Here is an 18,530-nt window from a genome sequence, read left to right as displayed (position 1 = left end):
TTTATATAGCACTTTTCAAGGCACCCAAAGCGCTTTACAATAGAGACATATATGAGTGGTAATTGACATCACACATCAGACTCTTTCAGATCCTCTCCAGTGGCAGCAGCCTGGTAAGTTTCTGTGGGTCAGACAAGCAGATGTATTAACACAAACCAAGATTTGGCACAAAAGTTGCTCAACCTGTGGTTAAATGTGAAATCCTAAGGTCTGGTTATTCATCTGTCTAAACAAAACACAATCACAAAGTTATTCTTTGCTTTGTTTTGGTGCTGTTTTGACATTTTTTTTGTGTGTAGAATGGAAAGCAAGAACAGGCAGCAGAGACTCTTAGCCAGAAACCTTTTTGTGGGCTCATTGGTGCTTGCCTTTTGTTACGACTCAGGTCATAATTTCGTGTATTGTTTTCGCTCATCCACACCTGATGGTGGAATTGCTCATTTTCTCTGCCTCTTTTTTTCTGCTGCTTCAACCACAGACTGTGTGTTTAGTAATGTACTATGTGTTCAAGTTCCTGTGTCTAGAATAACTAGGTAAACTAGGTTTTCCTAGTTTCCAACCCAACCAATCGTGGCAGATAGCTGCCGCTCCCTAAGCCTGCTGAAGGTTTCCTCCTATTAAACTAGAGTTTTTCCTTCCCACTGTGGCCAAGTGTTGCTCATAGGAGGGTGGTTTGATTGTTGGGGGTTTCTCTGTATTATTATAAAAACCTAGAATGTAATACCTTAATACATTTATATTATATATAATATACTAAGTGCCTTGAGGCATCTACTGTTATGATTTGGCTCTATATAAATCAAATTGGATTGAAATCAAATTGAACTGAATTTAAACTATTGAGAGTGCCAGATGTTAATAATAATTACTAATGCTTAAATGCAGAATGCCATAAATTTGCATTTAACTGTCTCATACCTGTAACTGAGGCTCAAGTGTGCATTTATTGTGTGTTCGTCTCAGGTCAGAGTGGTGCAGTGGTTAGCACTGTTGCCACATAGTAGGGCTTTTGTTCTTGTAGAGGCAGATATGAGGCACATAATGCTTTCGGTGATCAATGAGACCACTCAAATGACTAACAATCAAAGCAAATACATTATTAATAATGAAATTATATAGAATAAATTACACTATATCTAATGTAGCACCTTTTTAAAAGGTCAGTTTGGGTACCAGTACATGAGAGTATAATATTGTCAATAGTGGTTCTCCATAACCTACAACATGAAAGGGTACAACAGGAGTACCTTAGAAGGCATCGCCCCTTTTACAAGCCCATAAAGGTACAATAAAGTACTTTGGGGAGAATATATCTGTATTATTTATTGTTTTGCTCTATACTTTGTGTAGTGTAAAAAGTACTGTTTCTTCAAACACAAAATTTAAAAAATGTTTAATTTAAAATATTTTAAATTTAGCAACTGGAGTAATGCAAACACTCCAATCTGAGATGCTGCAACCTGGATGTAGTTCAGTGAATTAACCCAAACTTTGTTCTAGCATTGCCCACTTCAGATGTCCACAACATCCACACCCACACTTGATCAAGTCACAGTTGAATTTTTGTGAAATAACGACCAGCCATACATCTGTAGATACTTGTTTTTTGTTTTTTGTTTATCTTGCGTGATAAAAGGCCTGTGTTAAAATGTAACATCTGAATCCTGCTGTCACTCTTACCTTTCTCTTTTCTCTTGAACCTTTGGTAGCACCTAAACAGCATGATGATCATCGCCGCCTCCAACAACTGAGACACCAAGTAGACTGTTGGGAATAGATACAGAGGACCCACCACTTCGTCAGGGAAAGCTACCTTCAATATGGTGGTGCACAGCGGGACATTCTGACAGCCTGTTTCCATGGAAACGGTTCTCCGCTCCCTGAAGGCATATGGAAGGATATATGTGTGTGTGTGTATATATGTATATATATATATATATGTATATATATATATATATATATATATATATATATATATATATATATACATATCCACTGATGATTGAATTAAACAAATAACCTACCTGTGGATGAGTCTGAAGATTGAAGAGAACACGTATCCAAAGCAGTAGCCCATCAAAGGCATGAGACCAGCGATGGCCAAGAGCGAAGGAGACATCATAGTCAGGATGATATGTCCGCTTCCAATAGCAATTAAGCTCAAGGTCCCCACAAGTATAATCAGCATTATAATCATGCCTACCTAAGAACAACAAGACAGGACATAAATCAGTGTTTGACTTCTCTTCTTCTTTTGTGTTGCTCAAAAGAATTTGAGTATAGGATCAATTAAATTACACTTCTGGGATATTGATCTGGTCAGTTAAGTAGAGAGGGGGTTGTTAATCAGTTTTAGTGGCTTGGATGTTGATGAAATCAACAACAGGTGTGCCAGAGATGCAAAAACAAGACAATGTTCAAAACCAGAATAGTTTCACAGGTGGAGGCCGTTGAGATTTTACCCTCCTCATCATTTCTGATTGATTTAAATTTAATTCAACTCAACTTAACTCAGCTTATTTATAGCTCCAAATCACAACAACAGTTGCTTCAAGACACTTTATATTGTAAGGTAAAACCCTACAATAATACAGAGAAAACCCCAACAATGATATGACCCCCTATGACCAATCACTTTGGTGATAGATGAAGTAAAAATGCCCTTTTAAAAGGAAGAAACCTCTGGCAAAACCAGGCTCAGAGAGGGACGGCCATCTGCCGTGTCCAGCTGTGTGTGAGAGGAGGAAAACAGGACAAAGACACACTGTGGAAGAGAGCCAGAGAGTAATTATTAAATGCAGACTGGTGTATAAACACATAATGAGTTTAAAAGGTGAGTGAAGAAGAAACTCATTGCATCAGGGGAAGCCTCAGCAGCTTAGACCTATTGAAGCATAACTAAGGGAGGATTCAGGGTCACCTGATCCAGCCCTAACTATATGCTTTAGCAAAAAGGAAAGTTTTAAGTCTAATCTTAAAAGTAGGGATAGTGTCTATCTCCTGAATCCAAACTGGATGCTCGTTCCACAGAAGAGAGGCCTGAAAACTGCAGGCTCTGTCTCCCATTTTACTTTTAAATACCTTAGGAACCACAAATAAACCTGCAGTCTGAGAGTGAAGTGCTCTACTAAGGTGATAGAGGTGATATTAAGCTGATGTTGTTAGACACCATAACAGCTGAGAAGATCGTTGAAGCCCATCATGGACACTTATCGCACTCACTGCACCTGTAAAGCCACCAGCATTTTGGAGGACGTCACACACCCCTCACTACACTCTTCATCTTGCTGCCTTCTGGCAAGAGGTACTGGAGCATTCAAGCCCTCACTGCCAGACTGCGAAACAGTAACTTCCCCCAAGCTGTCAGACTCCTAAACAGTTAGTGACTGGACTGACACACACACACATGCACACCTTCATACACATCACTACCGAGCACTTATAGGCAGAATCTCTCTCTCACACACACGCACACCTTCATACACCACGTTACTTTTTGCACAATACTCAGTCTTTTTCACATTTCTTTTGCACTGTTGTGTCTGTATCGTACTGTTCTGTCAGGTACAGTCACTGTCAGGTACTGTCAGGTTCTATGTAGTCCTGTGTTGATTGTCTGTTATATGTCATATGTAACACCATGGTCTTGGAGAAACGTTGTCTCATTTCACTCTTTACTGTACCACTGCACATGGTTGGAATGACAATAAAGCAAATTTGACTTGACTTGATTTCTAAGATTTTTAGTGCCCAGAACAATAAACTCAGTTTTATCTGAATTTAGAAGCAGAAAATGACAGGTCATCCAGGTCTAGATAAAGTTGGGTGTTATCTGTCCAGTGAAAATGAATGCTATGTCTTTAATGTTATTGTCTGTATAATGTAAACACAACTGGTCGTAGGACAGAACCCTGCACTGCGGTCCAGCAGGACAAGCACAAAAGTGAGTCCACTGTCAGAGGCCATAAGAAGGTCATTTGTTACCTTCATTAATGGCTTTTCAGTACTGTAATGAGCTCTGAAACCTGACTGAACTCTTCTAATAAACATTTTTTTTCTACAGATAAGAAAATAGCTGTTTTACAACTACTCTTTGAAGAAGTTTTGAAAGAAAAGGAAGGTTCGACAGTGGCCTATAACTTGATAAGACAGCTGGGTCAAGTGTTTGGAGGCCTGTGGTATGCAGCCAGTTAATAGGCCCTGTCAAGGAGAGCTGGACAGGGCCTTAGAAGGTTCTTAACCCACCAACAGGACAGGTAACTCCTTTGTGCAAAAAGGAACAGGATGAGCACTGTCAGAGCCCTAAAAAATTCTGTGAATGTCTCTTTCATAAGGGTGGCCTGAGGGCCAGACGTCCTCTAGTGGACCCTGTCCCTGACAGTGTGGAGGGTCTGGAGAAGCCATGGCAAACAGTATGCTGCCTGTAATATTTTTTAGTATGGTGGGTCAGTGATGGTCTGCGGAAGCATATCAAAGTGACGCACAGAACTCTACAGGCTAGGCAACAGCTCTCTGACTGCCGTTAGGTATCATTAGGAATTATTTGAGTTTAGAGAAAGATGTTTAGACTTGTCTGAAGACAAAGTTATTCAGTTTCTCTGTGTGTCAAGTTAAGAAAAAAAAAATCAGCAAATTCTAGAATTTGTAGGATGATGTAATCTACAGGTTTTCCGTTTTGTTTGGGTTTTTTTTGTTAAACAAATATTTAAAATATGAGTCATTGAAGTCTTTATTTGCCATTCCTGTACCAACTGAATAATCAACACTGTTAATCAGTTTTAGTGATCTGTCTGACCTTCATTCTCCTGTCAGTATGCACAAACCTTCGTGAACTTCTTCGAGTACTGTGGCCTGTAGGTCTTGATGATGATGCCGATGCTACACGGGACAAGGATCAAGACCAACGATAACATAATTTCACCATAAGGGACAGCGTTCTGCACGCTGGGGAAACCCTGGCAGTAGATGTAGAGCAGGAGAGGCATCATACCCAGAGCCAACACTGTAGAGCAGGAAGTCATCACGATGCTGGAGAAGACAAGGATGAGACAAATACGTTGCTTTACTCTGAGCTATGGAAACTAGCCTTTCTGAATTAAAAATGACATCTGATTCTCACAGACTTCATGATTTCCATATTCCTCGTATTTTACTGACCCCATTAACCCTTCTCATAACTGCACAACGCTAAATGTCCCTGTCAACCTGATGTTCAAACAATTTACTAGAGATATTCCTGCTTCCTGGAATATTCCACTGACATGCTGGACATCAGATAGAGATATGCCAAAATCTAACTGAACTGTCTGAATTGTGCTTGTCTTGGTGTTATATTTGAAAACTGCACAGGCAGACACAGTGTGAGAAAGTTCGCAAACACAATCGAGTGGTATAACTGTTGTAAAGTTTTCTGCCTGAGCATTAATCACTTCAAATGACATTTTTAGCATCTTTTTGCTCATTATAAATGTATTACAACTACATAATTTCCCATGTGTACCTGAGGTTCATGTCCCCCTGTATAGCCAGAGCCATGGAGTTGGAGAAAATTCCTCCAGGACAGCAGCCACATACCAGAACAACTACACCTGTTATATCACTCAACTGGAACCCCTGTAACACAAAATTCCAATAACCTCTTGCAGGATGCTGTAAATAACAGTAACAATGTCTAATAGTCTAAAATACAATGTCTGGTGTCAATTATATACTGGTACATCAACACAAATTCAATTATACTGGGCAACTTTTGTCATGTGCCTTGGGAGTGTCTGGGAGGTGTTCCTCTTTGTTAGAGGAGTTCCAGATTTCCGTCCTCTGGGGTGGAGTTTCCAGCACCTCACCTGCTCCTCGTTTCAACGGCAATCAGTAAGTAGGGTTCTTAAACCAGCACTGCCTACCACTCTCCACCAGTTTGTCCAGCTACTGTTGTGGTAACTCTGACTCCTTGTGATCAAGTTCATGCTCGTCTGTCCCAGGTTTAACATTGCCTTACTGTTCTCAGTTCTATCAGATTAATCTCCTGCCGTGTGACTCTTCAGCGCTTGTCCTGTTCGGTTCTACTACATCAGTCAGTTTACAAACCATGGGGTTCACACTCACCACGCTCCTTGCCCTGCCTTCCTGACTGTCGTGGCTCGCTTGGATTTTCCTCCCTCTGGACCTCCTGGAAACCATACCGTCTCCTCTCACGTGCCCACCTGCCATGAATCTGCCTGATTGCCAGTTTGCCTGAGCTGAGTTGAGTAACACTTGGCAGTACAGCTCCGTTAACCTCTGTTTCCCATGTGAATTTCTAGTCTGTTCTAACTACGTTTACTTGTATATAAATCCCTGGACCCATCCCTATTTCCTGATCTGTTCCCCTGAGTCTGGCAGTGAGGTGTGGAGTGAAAGTGAGCGTGAGTGCTGAAGAGGATTGTGAAACTGGAGAGTCTGTGTTTTTTGAACCCGTTTCCCTTCCATCCCTGGATCCCTCAAAGTCTCAGTCCCATGCACTGTAAATAGTTTCACTTGGTGTGATTGTTAATAAACTTGTGACTTTTATTCTAAATTCATCTGGTCTGCACCTGAGTCTGTTCCACTCATTTTCCTCACATAAAAAAAATCTGTTTTTGGTTCTTCTTTTTGGTTAACTCAGTGTAATTTTCACATTTTTTATTATGAATCCCTGTAAAAAGATTTTTGTGGGGAACACAAATCATAAATCACTGTCTGTATTTGTAAATTTGTAACTTTGTAAAGACAAATGTGTATTATTTATACTGCATGTTAGTAATCTTATTTAACTTTACATAAATACCAACCTTAACTAAGCAAAAGGCTGTAAGAGGCATGATCCCATACTGGGCCATAGCTGCAATAGCCAACCCCTTAGGTTTCATGATGTAATTCTGTAAACAGAAGAAGTTAGCAAAATTGATCATAAATTTACCAAACATGTATCATGCCACTGTGTTTATATTAACATGAACACGGCGGCATGTCTTCCCCTTCTCTCTCTGCCCCCACTTTCCTGTCCCTTCTTCACTGAGTCTATCCAATAAAGCAGAAAAAGGCCAAATGAAATATATATATTTTTTAAAAACTAAGATTACTATAAAAAAGTGCATTTTAATTGAAAAGGGTAAACTTTCATATATTCTGTATTTATTACAATAGATAATGTTCAGAAATCCAGTATCTCAAAATATTTCTATATTTTATTCCAGTTTGAGTAAATTACTCAAACCATGAATTCTTTGTTCCATCCAACCATCCACTTCTTTTCTTTTTTTTTTTTTTTTTTTTTTTTTTTTTCCTTTGTCATTTTTTTTTTTTTTTTTTTTTTTTTTTAATAAATAGGACAGGGGGAATGAATGAGAGAAAGAGGGGGAGAGAAAGAAAGAAAACCAAAGGGGAGAAGAGACGGTGAGAAGGGGGGGGAAGAGAGAGAAAAAAAAAAAAGAACTCCTGGGTCACCTGTATGGAGAAAAAAAAACAAACAAACAAAAAAAACAAACAGAGGAGACAGCAAACAACAAAGAGTAACATAATAATAGAGAAAACAAAGCACCATCACAATAAACTAGCTAGTCATAGATATCAATATTTACTAAATAATAAACGATATTGTGCAGCACGCAAGATAGACAGCGCACAGTGTGCTTTGAGGCAGCAGCCAAGAAAGCTTTAGTCTGCGTCTGTGAATACCCATGTGTGCATACCTGTGTGGATCAGCATGCTTGCATTCCAAAGGTTTCTCCATGTAATGATCTGCTAGGGAGTGTGGGGGGGCCACAGCCCCGTCCTCCAGGGTGTGAAGCGGGTATGGAGGAGATCAAAACTCCAGACATCCAGAGGCCCCCAGAACACAAGAGACCATGGAAGACCAACAAAGGGGCAGCCGCGCCACTGTTCCAGTAAGAGCTGAGGAGAGTCCCAGATGAGGGCTCGCCCAGCAGCCGCGGAGCAGAGGTCAGGGGGAGTTGCAGTGACGCGCCCGTGAGCTCCGCCGGCCCCCAGCTGTGCCTGAGTGACCGAGCCCCAGGCCGAGAGGCCGGGGGCACCCCACCTCCAAAGGGGCCCGAGCGAGCCCCAGGCCCCGACAAGCGGCCGCCAAGGAGTGAGCCGGTGTGTACCCGGACGCCCACCCCCAGACACAAAGAACCACCAACACACCGACACCTGAGGGAGTCCGCCACCGGCAGGGGAAGTGGTGGTGGGTGGAGATAGGCCTCCAAACCTTGGAGGGCCTGAGGTGTCCCCAGAGAGGTGGCGTCTGATACCCAACCTGACATATAGACACAGACATACAGGCACACACAGACACAAACATCCATTCCCACCCTCATGCTCTCATATGCACTCACTCCACACTCAACCAACGTGGAGACAGACATAAAGAGACGCTGTACACACGATCACACTCCCCAAGCGTACTCTACAAACCGGGTCTAGGTACCCTTGCCCCTGGAGGGGGGAATTGCACCCAGACCCAGGTGGTGTTACCCTTTTCCCTGCGGTGGGGAGAGGCAGACCACCCCGACTCCGCAGCAGCAGGGAGGCCCCACACCCCAGACCGCAGTCGGACGGCCAACTCCTCCTACTAGCCCTCCCGCTCCAGCAGGCCGCAGAGAATGGGGGTGGGAGAAGACTCCAAACCTCCCTCCACCCGCTCATTGTAGTGTTGATGCATATGTGTTCTAAGGTGCAATTAAAACCCAGGAGGGCATGGAGCTACCTGCCAAGGAGCAGCAGGTAAGCGCATAGTCCCTCCTGCTAGCCCTCAATGACTAAGTGTATTTAAAATTGAGAGGTGGGCAACGACGTCAGGGGTGAGGTATACACCCTGATGGTGATTTGGACTCCGTGATTGTGCCCACCCCCAAGATCCTATATGTATGTGTAATGAGAGTGTGAATAATGTGAATGTCTAAGTTGTGGGATAAAATTGAGGCAGAGGCAGCCAGAAGGGGACGGGGGGGGGGGGGGGGGGGGGGTAGCCTCCTCTGCACCCTGGTGACATACCCCCACTCCAAGGCCCTGCATGTGTGGGTGGTTGTGGAGGAGCGGGAAGAGGGAGGCAGCTGGAGATGGGGAGGGAAGGAAGGGAGGGGCAGGTAACCCCTCCCTGGGGCCAGCTCCCCCGCTGACCCCAGTAGGCACTCCCACCCTCCGCGACCCGCCAGGGAAGGGGGGCCCAGGCCCATCAGACCGGGGCCCAGTGCAGTAGCGCCCCCCGGCTCCACAGAGCCCTGGACAGTCCACCCAACCCCACCACAGAGAAAACTGCACCCACCCCACCATCCACACATCTTCCAGACTACATAAGACGGTAAACGCCCAGGCTGAGATCTTCCTCCACCTCTCCTGTATCTCCCCCTCCTGCAGAGAGTTCCTGAAGAGAAGAAAGCTCCTGCAAGATGTGACCATCCCCCCCACCAGTTGAAGAGCCCCCCAGGTGGCTCGACGCACCGGCGGCACCCTGCTCCAGGGCCGGGCCCCCATGCACCCACCCGCCCACAACCCCGGCAACACACCAACCAGGACCCAAGCCCCCGAGGCCCGGCCCGGGCCCCAGCCCAGAGACGGAGCGCCCCCAGAACCTCACGCCCATCCCGGACCCACCCAGGGGCAGCCAGGTTGCCAGGTCAGTAACCCACGTCCGTCAGCACAGACCCTCCCCTAGCCCCGCTGCACGCAGCCGCGAGGAAACAGTCACCTGAGAGCCATCCACTTCTTTTCTGCTGCTTATCCAGGTTCAGGTCATGGGGCAGCAGTCGGAGCAAAGAAGCATAGTCTAGCCTCACCCTGGCCACCTCTTCCTGCTCATTTGGGGGACACTGAGCCATTACAAAGGCAGCTGAGAGATATAATCTCTCCACTGAGTCCTGGGTCTGCCACAGACCCTCATCCCAAAACGAACATGCCCTAAATACCTCACCTAGAAAGCATCCATGAGGCATCCTTGTCAGATACCCAAAACATCACAACTAGCTCCTTTCGATGTGTGGGACCAGCGCTGCTACTCCAAGTCCCTTTTGATTGGCTGAGCGCCTTACCCTGTCACTAAAGGAAAACTCAATCACCCATTTGTATCCTTGACCTCATTCTTTTTGAGTCATTACCCATAGCTTGTGACCATAAGTGAGGGTTAAACAAAGATTAACTAGTAAATTTACAGCTTCACTTTTATGCTTAGCACAGAATGTGTCAACCTGAAGAGAGAGGTATCCGTGAGGCCAAGTTAGACTACAAGAGAAAGACCGAAGAACACCTAGACAGCAACAAAGGCAAACAGGTGTGGATGGTATTCAGCACCTTACCAATTAAAGGAATAACTTCGGAGCTGTGAGAGGATTGCCTCCAGGGTACGACCCCAGTAACCCTGCCCTGGGTAGGGTAGAGTGGACCCCTGTATCGAGTATAAGGGTATACTTGATACAGGGTTTGTCTGAACAAAAACAGAATCAAATCGACTTTATCAATTGTAAACGGTATAACTTTATGGTCTTTACTTTACAATATAAAGTGCCCTGAGGCAACAGTTGTTGTGATTTGGCACTATAAAATAAAATTGAATTGAAAATCCAAATTCAGCTGACTACCAGGAGACTTTAGAGGACTTTGAGCTTCCATCTGTTGACAATCTTTATGGAGATGTAGAGTTCTTTTTCTAACAGGACTTATTACCTGCACACAGAAATAAAACTGATAATTTTTATGATGACCATTTTATTAGGCTACTTTGCTTGGCTGGTCATCCAACTCTCTTGGGTGAATCCTACATAGAATCTATGGGGTATCGTCAAGAGGAAGAGAAAAAAAAAACAAAGCAAAATTACAGGTGAGCTAAGGTCCATTATCAAATCATCATAGCACCTCAGGAGTGCCACGATGCACTAATTAATGGAAGACCCAAGCAGAGTGTATAAATCAAGAACTGTTCCAGAAGTTGTAAATAATTTAATGACTGCTCTTAGGTGATGGTATAATATTTTGAGACACTGGATTTGTGATTAGTATGCCTCCCTTTGTAGGTTTTCTAGGCATGCCCACCTAGAAATCACTGGAGAAATTATCTACAACAGGTAAAATAAGCATTTCTAAGTAAATATATTTCTAAAGGTGCTACTGACATGAAATTCTCATCAGATGCTAACAACCCATCCAATCCACACATGCAAAGAAATCAAACCATAGATGTCCATTAATTAAGTTATGTATAGTAATGAGAAATGACACAGGGAAAAATTATTAATATTTCGTACAGAAGTCTTTGTTGGTGATGACAGCTTCTGTACGGAGAAACTAGTCGTGTGGATTGGTCAGGTGTGATTTTGGCCATTCTTCCACATAAAAGGTTCTATGAACTCTGAGCTCCAGCTCTTACCACAGATTTTCAGTTGGATTCAAACCAGGTGACTTGTTGGGCCAGTCTAGTTTCAGAGAAAGAAACTCAGTTTCCTTCGATCTGTGTTTAGGATCACTGTCTTGCTGAAACGTCCACCCTTCATTGTTCATCATCCTGGTAGATGGCAGCAGATTGTTATCAAGAATGTCTCGGTACATTTTCCCATTCATCTTCAATTATACGAAGATTGCTAGTATCATATGCTGAAAAACAATCTCACTCCATGATGTTCCCACCTTCAAACCTCACTGTCGGTATGCTGATTTTGGGGTAATGTGCAGTGCCTTTTGACCTCAAACATGGTTTTGGTCTCACCTGACCAGACTACATTCCCCCAATATTTCACATGCATGTCTAAATGCTTTTTAGCAAGCTTTAAACATGCTTTAACATGCTTTCTCTTCAGTAATGGAGTCTTGTGTGCTGAGGTATGTATGGTGTGCATACAAACCATGGCAGTTGAGTGTTTTTACTTGTTTTCTTTGAAACACTTGTGCCTCCTCTGATGGTTCTTCTCACTCGTCTGTCTGGTAGCACCTGGTCATGTGCAGTTTATGGTGAAATTATGTTCTTTCCACTTCCAAATTATGGCCCCAACAGTGCTACACTGCAATCTTCAGTAGTTTAGACATTTATCTGTAACTAATGCATCACTATGATTTGCAACAATAAGGCTGCGAAGGTCTTGAGAAATCTTGTTGGTTTTACCCTTCATCTGATGCTTCTTGTGTGGTAATGAGACACCTTTTTATAGGCAATCATTTGGGACTAAACCAGGTGAAATAGATTTGCATTAAGCGGCAGGATTGCTTTCTATTTACTGATTTCAGTTAGCTACTTTTTTCCCTGCATCATTTCTCATGAATGGATCAAATGGTTTGCTACCAACATCTGGTGAGAATTTCACATCAACTATATTTACTTAGAAAAAATGGTGATGTTCATTACGTATTTTATCCATTATATTTCAACATGCTCAGCAATTCCTTGCAGGAACTGGAATGTGTTGTCAGGCATAAGGACATCATCGAAAACCCTGCTTACGTGTAATTTTTTCAAGCTTTGTCACAATGCTTTTCTGCATATAGACAAACCACACATACATTCGCATTCACTGCTGATCTTGGTCACCTTGATCTTAGACACCTCCATGGTGCATCCAAGTGAAACCATGGTGATGATGATTATGATTGTAAACATTACTGTAATGACATTGCCAATCACTGGGTCCACAGCAGGACGGTAAAATGAGGTGGTGTTTGCAACCGTCACATTGCGCCACAAATCTTGATGAGGTGTCAGGTTTGCTGTGTTGTTCATGGTGCCTTCAAATCAGAACAAACAGGAGGTTCTGAGCTGTGAGTGAAAAAACAAAAGTGGAGATGAAGGAGGAAAGAGAGCAGAGTAAGAGTTAAACAGAATACCAGCATCTTTGTTTGTTTACATTCTGTTTTGTCCTTAAACTTTGTGAAGAAAACTTCTCTAGCAGGAAGTTCACACTCTGTCTTATTGAGGTATCCTTATGATACAGATTCTGAGCTGTGGTAAGATAATTTTCAGATGCAGTTTGAGCTGTACTTAAGTAATAGAACTAAAGAAGCCAATAAATTGCTGAAATAAATGCAGAAAATTCATGTATATGTACTTTTGTTTGTTATGCTTGGTTTAATGTTCTGTTAAAGCTGTCATATGTTACAGCACTGTAGTAAAGACTATTCAATACAGAGAATGATTTCACTTTAATTTGTCCAATAATAAAAGAAATAAAGCCGCTTTAAAATCTCTGTGCGCAAGAGTGTCACACCTGAATGCCTTCTAAGAACTTTGTGCTCAAATTGATGGAGTTTAAAGTTTAACAGCTGACACTTTGGGAATGAAACAACAACTGTAACAGTACACTCTGGAATACTTAAAACATATCTCAGCATTGGTCTTCTACCTTTTCCTCGGGACCTGTGTTGACTGAAGCAGAAAGCCTGTGTTAATAAACAAGGATGATAACTGGAGGTTGTAAGGAAAGCACTTTGTAATACGACTCACAACTAAGGGGGGAATTCCTGTAATTAAATGAAATTCCAATGTGTTACATTTAAAATTATAATGTAATTGCACTTAAATACTTAAACGTAGGCAGACCAGAATAAAGGGTTTATGTTTTTACATGAACAAGGAAATAATAATACTGTAAGTAAACTTAAGTCGTGCATAAGTAATTTGAAGTATTCTCTAATTTCATGGTAATTTTGCAGAAAACCAAACAATATTTTCCTATCTTACTCTGAAAATATGTTGTATTTTCCAGGGTGTTGGTCATATTATGAAATGCATAATTTGACCTTTTACATCATTTTTTTTACATCTGTATTTAATACTCACTACACTGATGTGCATGAGATTGAGGACTGTTTTCCCTTACCAAAGTTTAAGAAAAACTTAATACCAACAAAATTTGCAGGCTTATGACCTTATAATGATGGAGCCAAGTCTAATTTAATTTGTTTGTTTTTTTTACAATCACTGTTCACAAAGGAGGGTCTCCTTTCCTGTAAGAAACCAGCAATGTTACTCTGCTCCATTATACAGCCCACATCTCTAAAATGATAACGCATTTACAAGTTGAAACAACAACTGTAAGATGGAGGGATTTTCCACAAAATTAACAAGACATTATGCAATACTTAAAATTACTTACAGTATAGTTTGTCTCCTATCCTTGAGACTACCCAGAATTTAGACACCACTTAAAATTAATTGCACTACAAGAACTTTGCCAGCTTTGAAAATCACAGTTACATGTGCTGCAAACTGTCAAAATTTGAAATGCCTCCAAGTTCTTTTGGAACGTCTTTCAAGACATATATGGTGCTGTAAACTCAGATTTTGCTTCCCAATGTGAAGACATGATAGATTATGTAAGGTTGGCTGTGTGAAAATGTTCAAGAAAAGAAGTCAAGATGATCATGCGGAACAAGCTGATATTTCAGTAAAAGTAATTTTAGGAATGGCGCAGAGTTAATTTAAGCTAGAAACAGAACATGTCCTGCAGGAATTTAATTCAAGTGATTTAAAAGTTCACTTTCTTCTCCATTTCTAACATACATACATACGGTGCAAATACACTGAATCTTTTCTTGACTTTTAACACTTGGGTACAACATGTTTAACTAACTAATTAAGTAATTAACTAAACAATGCATATTCCTCACTGGAAGCTACTTCAATCTGGTTAACCTGTGCACTACTGAGAAACAACACGCAGCATTTAATTGTTTCAAATTGCGCACTCCTTTGTCCACATGCTGTGTGCACACAAATTGCTTTCACAAGATTGCACATGTGTGTTTTCTATTCATTTTGTGCTGTATGAAAAAACACTATAGCCCACCAATGCTTCATAAAAAAGTCAAGACTGACTTCTGGAGTTTGCTGCAGGTGAGAATTGCACACCTAAACCTAATAGCTATTCTGCAGAAAGCAGAAAAAATGAAAAAACTCACGATGATTTTCAAGAAATAAACAGTTGACAGATATGTTTACAGGTGTATTCAATGCTTGGTTTACCTTTTAGGTCAGATTCTTCCTTTGCTCTGCTCTCGTCTCTTTGTCATAAAATAAACTCCTTTTGTGTTGCCACTCCTTTTATATGATTCAAATGACACATGGAGGCCTCTGGTTGTCCACAGGTGCCATCTAGTGCACAGCTGACTTCAGCACCTACAGGAGACTAGGAGACCATCCTCCTCCAAATAAAACTAAAATAAAATAGAATATTATAATACTATAGCACTACAAGACACTTTATTTTAGTTTTTAAATAATGTCTCCTCTATTTAGAAGTAATATTTTCATCTCAGAACATATATGTTGTTCCGACCACAAGTAATCTACATATTGTGTAGAGCTGGAGTGGTTTGTGTGTGTGCTGTACTTGGATATTATATGTGAAGTCATGAGTGGAAATCACGATCAATTGAAAGCTCCAGAAAGACCAGAGCGGCTTGTTGTTGGTGGTGTTCGAGTCCATGTACTTACCCCCAAACCTCTCATTTTTGTCTGTTTCTTCTTTTTTTATTTGTCTCAGAGATAAATTAAATGTATGATTCAAGGAGTAAATCAGGCCTTCAAGGCCTTCAAGCCCAATTTTGTCACCACTATTTACTGTGTTTTTATTAATAAATTGTGACATTCTCTGCAAAATGTCATATATACATATATATCAGCTTTTGTTTGTTTTTTATTTATATACAAAATTGTGACAAATATCTTGTATGTTGCTGGTCCATCCCATCCATTCATCTTCTTCCACTTCTCCGGGACCAGGTTGCGGGGGCAGCAGCCGCTGGAAAGCCCAGACCTCCCTCTCCCCAGCCACCTTCCAGCTTGTCCAGCTGAGAGATATAATCTCCTCCCGGTGGGACATGCCTGGAACACCGCACCCAGGAGGCATCCTTCTCAGATGCCCAAACCACCTCAACTGGTGCCTTTCGATGTGGAAGAGTTGCTGCTCTACTCTGAGCCCCTCCCTGATGGCTGAACTTCTCGCCCTATCTCTAAGGCTAGCAAAGGCTGCTATGGTCAGTCTGGACAGTGAATGGCCTACCCAGCAGATACTGTCTGAAGTGGGAAGTGAATGCCACAACTGCTAGAACCTCTCGCCTGGTCGTGCAGTAGTTTTGTTCGGTAGCTGACAGCCACCTGCTCCAATAAGTCAGGGTCTGCTCTTCGCCCCCTTGCACTTGGAAAAGGATTGCTCCGATCCAACAATCTTTGGCATCAGTGTCGAGGAACAAGTCACCCTGGTCCAGAGGGTAACCCAGGACAGGGGCTGCTGTACTGCCGCTGTGACGGTCCGCTGTGCAGGCCATTCCATCACTTGTTGAATTTTCTGGGAATCTGTGGAAATACCTCCAGCAGAGATGATTTGGCCCAGATAGGCAACCTGCTCCCGGAACAGGCAGCATTTAGATGGCTTCAGTTTTAGGTTGGCTCCACGCAATATGATGAACGCTTGCTCGAGCCGATCCAGGATCTGGGTGCTAACCTGACCCAGGACAATGATGTCATCAAGGTACATTAAACACGTCTCCCATTGCAGCCCAGCCAGGACTCTGTCCATAAGCCTTTGGAATGTGGCCGGTGCATTGCATAGCCTAAAAGGCATCACATTCCACTAGAACAATCCCTTACGGGTACAAAATGCAGCTGCTTTTTGTACCCGTAAAGGTATCTTATCTTTTCAGGCTCTGGAGCCCATCTCTACCTGCCAGTATCCTGATGTCAGGTCTAGTGTACTGAAGTACTTGGCAGTAGAAAGCGTGTCAAGGGTATCCTGGATGTGTGGCGGGGGTCAAGCGTCTTTAAGAGTTCGCTCATTTAGTGGTCTATAGACCACACACAGTTGGGGACTCTGATCTTTCTTTTTCACCATCACAATTGGAACAGCCCAGCTGCTATTGCTAGGCTGAGCTGACCCAGCCTCTAGGCTCTGCTGTACTTGCTGGTTGGCCACTATTTGTTGCCATCCTGCATGGCGAGTGTTTAACTGGTGAACCTGGTGTGGTCAAGATGTCATGCTGGACGACACTGATGCGACCAAGGTCATTTGGGCCAGTGGAGAAGACATCACCATAGTACCTCAGCAGGCCTGCCAGTCCGCAATGGGCAACGTGTGTGAAACCGGGGCTGCTCTCAGTAAACTGTGGTTTTATAGGGACATTGCAGGTACAGTTCATGGTGGTGAATGGCTGGCTGCATGAGGGGGATGTAATAATCCAAGAAAGGTGATCATGTGTGCCATGCTGTCCCACTGTAAGTGGTGTAGATCTAATATTTCCAGGGCCTTCACAATCTGAGTACTGAAACTGCTTAAACTCGCTACACACTGCATTCTGCTTTGCTACTGGGGTTAAGAAAGGGTTGGTGTGAGTTGAAAGTGGCGGGGTGAGATGCCATGCAGCTTCAAATCCTGTCATATTGGCTGCTGCTACGCTTGCCATTGACGTTAGTTCCATGCCTGTGATGAAGGGGTTGCCACTACAGATCTTATTGTTTCTGTCATTAGCACGGTCCATATTAACTTTGCCACTTCATGGGCATTCTGACAAAAATGGGTTGCTAATGTTATTGAAGTGTATTACCTTGTCGTCCCCTTCAGCATCGCCCGGCGCCCCCATTCTCTCTGCTGTCTGAGAAAAAATAAAGTTTGCTCCCCTTCTCTCTTGGCACTTTGCAGAGTTTAATCCTGGAAAAGAGCCCCTAGTGTTGCCTCACCAGGTCCGTGGCCCCAAACCGTAGTAAGAAGACCTCTGGCTGTTACTTCGGGTTCCGTGACTGGCTCGTAGCCGGTAACAAGCTTACTGCACAGGTCAACTTTGCTATTGAAGAGACAGAAGGAGGCATAGGAAAACTGCTTCACCGGAACTTTATTTTCTTCCAAGGCGTAAACACCGTGTACAGTGGGCTCCAACAATTTACTCAGAACGAGCATCGCACACACCTCGGGCTGCTGTGGGAGTTGTTATATTTTTTAATGCCTTTACTTTCTGTTTCTTCCGTAGCTACTCGTGATCCCCTTGTTTTCCTCTCTCCCTCACTCAGACACACACCTCCAGGAGCAGTCCCACACATCCTTCCACAGCCTTCATTAAAGGGCTATACCTGTAACATGAGGAACCCTGCTCGACAACGCCAAATTGTTATGGAAATTTTAACAATGACCTGCAACAAACCAGGTGAGCGTTTTGAAATAGTTTAATAACATATTGCAATATGGAGAGAAACATCCCAGCCAAAACACTAGGATCATCTCTGAATTGTGGCCACCGCCCTTACATCTTATATACCCTATCACAGACACTCTTACACAAAGAACATTGAACAGAACATCATATATCTCTATACCTTCAGCCAAGCTCATCCTTGCCCCTCTCCCACTGTAAGAAAAGTTGTGACCACCCGTCACCTCCCTAAGAGCATGATGTCTGGAGATCTTCAAGGGGTTTTTAAATGTTGCTCACATGCTGTGTGCACATAAATTGCAAATGTCTGTTTCTGTTGAAGTAAACACAAACACAAACACACTACAAACACAGCACAGCAAAGCTTCATTAAAGTGTTAAGACTGATGTCTGGAGTG

At 42.8% G+C, this 18,530-nt stretch overlaps 1 protein-coding gene across 1 annotated transcript; it reads right to left on the bottom strand.

Moving 5' to 3' along the window:
- Positions 1–68: 68 nt before the first annotated feature.
- LOC146558138 (hepatic sodium/bile acid cotransporter-like) lies at positions 69–14,982 on the bottom strand. Its single transcript, XM_085247422.1, has 8 exons — positions 14,957–14,982; positions 12,527–12,751; positions 6,807–6,893; positions 5,501–5,613; positions 4,824–5,028; positions 2,025–2,203; positions 1,681–1,880; positions 69–121 (listed from the first exon to the last, which is right to left on the bottom strand). The coding sequence occupies exons 2-8, from the start codon at positions 12,713–12,715 to the stop codon at positions 69–71; spliced, it is 1,026 nt and encodes a 341-aa protein (XP_085103548.1). The 5' UTR covers positions 12,716–12,751; positions 14,957–14,982.
- Between the last annotated feature and the right edge of the window lie 3,548 nt (positions 14,983–18,530).

Source organism: Mchenga conophoros, linkage group LG15 (genome assembly GCF_057382185.1).
Source record: "Mchenga conophoros isolate Kocher_MC1m ecotype Shallow Benthic linkage group LG15, M_conophoros_male_GT1.1, whole genome shotgun sequence".
Lineage (NCBI taxonomy): Eukaryota > Metazoa > Chordata > Actinopteri > Cichliformes > Cichlidae > Mchenga > Mchenga conophoros.
Note: the sequence above shows the minus strand (reverse complement) of the source record. Positions and strands in the feature narration are given on the sequence as shown.